This window comes from Nematolebias whitei, chromosome 13, assembly GCF_014905685.2.
Source record: "Nematolebias whitei isolate Nwh7 chromosome 13, NemWhi1, whole genome shotgun sequence".
Classification (NCBI taxonomy): Eukaryota; Metazoa; Chordata; class Actinopteri; order Cyprinodontiformes; family Rivulidae; genus Nematolebias; species Nematolebias whitei.
The window spans coordinates 24,318,418-24,322,333 of NC_056510.1; the positions used below are offsets into that span (position 1 = coordinate 24,318,418).

Genomic DNA, 3,916 nt, shown 5'->3' on the forward strand with positions numbered 1-3,916 from the left:
TTACTGTGTTACAGTGAGAAACAAGTGATAGATCAATAATTTGCACCAGTTTTCAGTCAGAACATGTGTCTGGATACAGGTGTGTAAAAAAAATCTGTTTTTATTCTGGAATCAAAACTGACCAAAGCGCAGAAATGTTTTTAAACCTGTCCAAGTTAATTCTTCTTCAGCTTTTTAAATTTAACTCCATGCAGATGAATGAAATTTCTGCAAATCTTTCATTTTCAAAGAAGTTTGACGTTTTTCGGCACCGCATCGCTTACTTTTGTTGCCCTTTTTTCCCTCCCCTTGTCCTGCCTACCCCACCCTCCTCGTACGACTGCACCCTTCATGTCCCTCCCAACCCCACCCTTCATTCTGCAGTGCTACGGACCGATCATGGGTGACTGGAGCTTTCTGGGTAACATTTTAGAGGAAGTTAACGAGCACTCTACGGTGATCGGCCGGGTGTGGCTCACGGTGCTCTTCATCTTCCGTATCCTCATCCTGGGCACGGCGGCAGAGTTCGTGTGGGGTGATGAGCAGTCCGACTATGTCTGCAACACGCAGCAACCTGGATGTGAGAACGTGTGCTACGACGAGGCCTTCCCCATCTCCCACATCCGCCTCTGGGTGCTGCAGATCATCTTCGTCTCCACGCCGTCTCTGGTGTACGTGGGCCACGCCGTGCACCATGTCCACATGGAGGAGAAACGTAAAGAGCGCGAGGAGGCAGAACTTAGTCGGCAGCAGGAGCTGAGTGAGGAGCGTCTCCCTCTGGCACCTGATCAGGGAAGTGTCCGCACCACAAAGGAGACCAGCACCAAGGGAAGTAAGAAGTTTCGTCTGGAGGGCACCCTGCTAAGGACCTACATTTGCCACATCATCTTCAAAACCCTGTTTGAGGTGGGCTTTGTGGTGGGCCAGTACTTTCTATATGGCTTCCGCATCCTGCCACTGTATAAATGCAGCCGTTGGCCCTGCCCCAACACAGTGGACTGCTTTGTGTCTCGCCCAACAGAGAAGACGGTCTTCATCATCTTCATGCTGGCCGTGGCCTGTGTCTCACTCTTCCTCAACTTTGTGGAGATCAGCCACTTAGGCCTGAAGAAAATCCGCTTTGTTTTTCGTAAGCCAACTCCAGCCCCAGCCCAAGGTGAGGGGTCAGCGCCCCTGCCTCTTCAAGGAAAGAGTCTGCTCCCACTAGCAGTTCCCGCTCTGCAGAAATCAAAAGGCTACAGGTTACTGGAAGAAGAGAAAGCTCCTCCTGTAATGCACCTGTACCCTTTGGCTGAAGTTGGCATGGAGGCCGGCCGAGGGACCCCACCCTTCCAGGGTCTGGAGGAGAAGATGGAAGAGGTGATGCCCATGGAAGACATCTCTAAGGTGTATGATGAGACTCTGCCCTCCTACGCTCAAACTACCGAGATAGGGGGAGTGACATTACACGAGGAGGAGGCAGAGGAGGTGCCTCCGCCCGAGGTTAAAGCAGGGAGAACAGCAGAGAGTGTGGATGAGGATGTAGAGGCAGAGGTGAACGGGGAGATGGCAACTCCAGACGAAGCAGGGATGGAGGCCACTGATACAATAGAGGACACCAGACCACTGAGCCGACTGAGCAAAGCGAGCAGCAGGGCCAGGTCAGATGATCTCACCGTATGAGCCTGTGAGAGAAAGCACGCCTTCCCACCAAAACAAACAAACAAACAAACAAAAAAAAAAAACGAGAGAGTACACACATAAGTCAAAACAAAGCACACTCGTAAACAGGCAGGAAAATACGTGGATAGAAAACAAAAATTAACAGGGATAGAAAAGACAATTCTGAGTGACAAAACAACAAAGATCAGAGTGTTTGTGCCAAAACACCAACAAAAAAAAGCAGATATTAAAAGAGAAGTCTTTTTATTAAGTGTGTTTTTATATTAAAAAATAAACCAAAGATATGTGGGTGGGATTTTTATTTTTATTTTTAATTTTTTTACTTGAAGCAAATTTTTGTTAAAGTTTTAGGCGACTTTTCTAATACAAACATCACAGACGAGGAAAAATTGACATTTCTACACAAGGTTTGAGTAGCTAGGGAAAAGAGAGCTCGTGCTTCTGCAGATCAGTAATTTGCTGTAAATCGACACAGACGTTCATTTCTCACTTTAGCGGTCACTGTCAACGTAACATCTCGCTGCAGGCCTTGTGATGGCGGTCACACACCAAACAAACAGCTGCAGGTGCGTTTTCAGGCCTACAGCTTTTGTAACGCAGGAAAAAACAACAACAACGCGGTTCTTCAGGTTCGGAGGTGCGTACGCCTCTTTTGCACATTCAGAGGTTTCAACCCTGCAAGGTTTTTTAACTTTTATAAAACCTCGTGCATCCATTTACTTTGGATTTTTACAAGCGAAGAGAGATCTTCATCGGCTTCATCGACATTTTGTGTTTATATATCGATACCAACGAAGCTGAGTTAGTGAGGGGAAATGAAGCAAACTATAAAAGACCACTTGTTGAACGTCTGCCTCTATGTGATCTGCGCTCTTTCTTTTTTAGATCTGCTCATGTTTTGTAGCTTTTAAGAAATCTGTGTACTGTGATACGAGCTGCCCGTTTTGCCCAATCAGAGCGAGAACTGTAGTAGTGACCTCAGGCCAAATCCTCTCTTTTCGTGCTGTACAAATACAGCGTCCGGGCGATAAAGATCACGCAGCATCAGCACATAGCATTGTTGGAGGCGAGACAATAAAAGAAACAGCACTCATCAATGAAAACAAGCATCCTTGACATGGATGCAGGAAAAAAAATCCTATCACTTGATTTTATGTGACTTGTTAGTCATCAACCCTGGGAAAAAACAAACGTTTTGACATGCTTCAAACATTTAGAGAGTAACAAACGTGTTTGTGTCTCGTTCTACAGAAGTGCCCTTTTACTAGTTTAATCATTTCTGTAACGGACGCAGCAGCTGCTTTTACTGTCTAGAGGAAAGAAAGGGGGTATAAATGTAATTATAGTGATTTTATCTAAAAAATAAAAATAAAAAAAACAAGACCCCGCTGAGATATTTTCCACATTAAAAGTGAGATTTCTCACAAACTTTACTTACTCGACTTTGTTCAGTCAAACTGTACCATCTTGCGTGCCTTATCTGTAAATATCCTTCTCAAATGTAAGAAGGTGGTGATATTGCTCTGGGACCTTTGTGAACTTGATTTTTTAAAATTTTTTAACAATGATAATTTTGATTCTTTATGTAAACCCCCCACCATACAAACCCACTCGTATAAAAATGTCTCAGTGTTATGCAGCAAATGTGGAGTTTTATATTAATGATGCATTAGGTTGCATGTTTGAGCCCAGTTGTTGCAGATTTATGCTTCAGTATGTATTTTGGGGTATGATCAAATGGCTCCAGAGAACCTCAACAAGGGGGAGGCAACTTTGACCTCTTTGTGACCCTGGTAATCTCCTCACCTCTTGTGATTCAATAGAGAAACCCATAAAATCAATGATCAGAGCATGAAGCTGGTTCTTTTTTATCATTTCAACTGGTGATGTATGACTTTTGTACGTTAAAACTGTTGCATTTCCTGTACGTTTGTAAGAAGACCATCATTAATATTTGGAAAGAAAAAGTTATAATTTTTACTAACTTGTAGTCTTATTTTCTGATAGATGTGTGGCAGTGTCTTCTCTTGGAATGTGAACCAACTCAATAAAAAGTCACATGTGGTCAAGAAGTGTTGATTTTTCTGTACGTAACCACAGAGACGCTCCCCACACATACACACACATATACAACGCATGATTTTTCAATGGCATGTTAAATCAAAGACATTTAATGATTTGAAATAATTTTTCTTAATTAAGATTAATCTTTTTGATACTGTTTGAAACATTTAACTGACTGAATGAGCAAGGCCCTTAACCCCCCCCCCCCCCC

At 43.6% G+C, this 3,916-nt stretch overlaps 1 protein-coding gene across 3 annotated transcripts; it reads left to right on the plus strand.

The window, feature by feature from the left end:
• Window positions 1-378: 378 nt before the first annotated feature.
• LOC119419659 (gap junction alpha-8 protein-like) lies at window positions 379-1,814 on the plus strand. Of its 3 annotated transcripts, none has more exons than XM_037687022.1 (2): window positions 379-1,446; window positions 1,525-1,814. In XM_037687022.1, exons 1-2 carry the CDS (start codon window positions 379-381, stop codon window positions 1,639-1,641), a joined length of 1,185 nt encoding a protein of 394 aa, XP_037542950.1. In that variant the 3' UTR covers window positions 1,642-1,814. The 3 variants fall into 3 exon arrangements, with proteins under 3 accessions (XP_037542950.1, XP_037542949.1, XP_037542948.1); XM_037687021.1 differs by having other exon boundaries at window positions 379-1,416; window positions 1,486-1,814; XM_037687020.1 differs by having other exon boundaries at window positions 379-1,814.
• The last annotated feature ends 2,102 nt before the right edge of the window (window positions 1,815-3,916 follow it).

Excerpts from the sequence above, each read along its gene's own strand:
- LOC119419659 (XM_037687020.1), top strand. The coding sequence starts at position 379 with ATGGGTGACTGGAGCTTTCTGGGTAACATTTTAGAGGAAGTTAACGAG.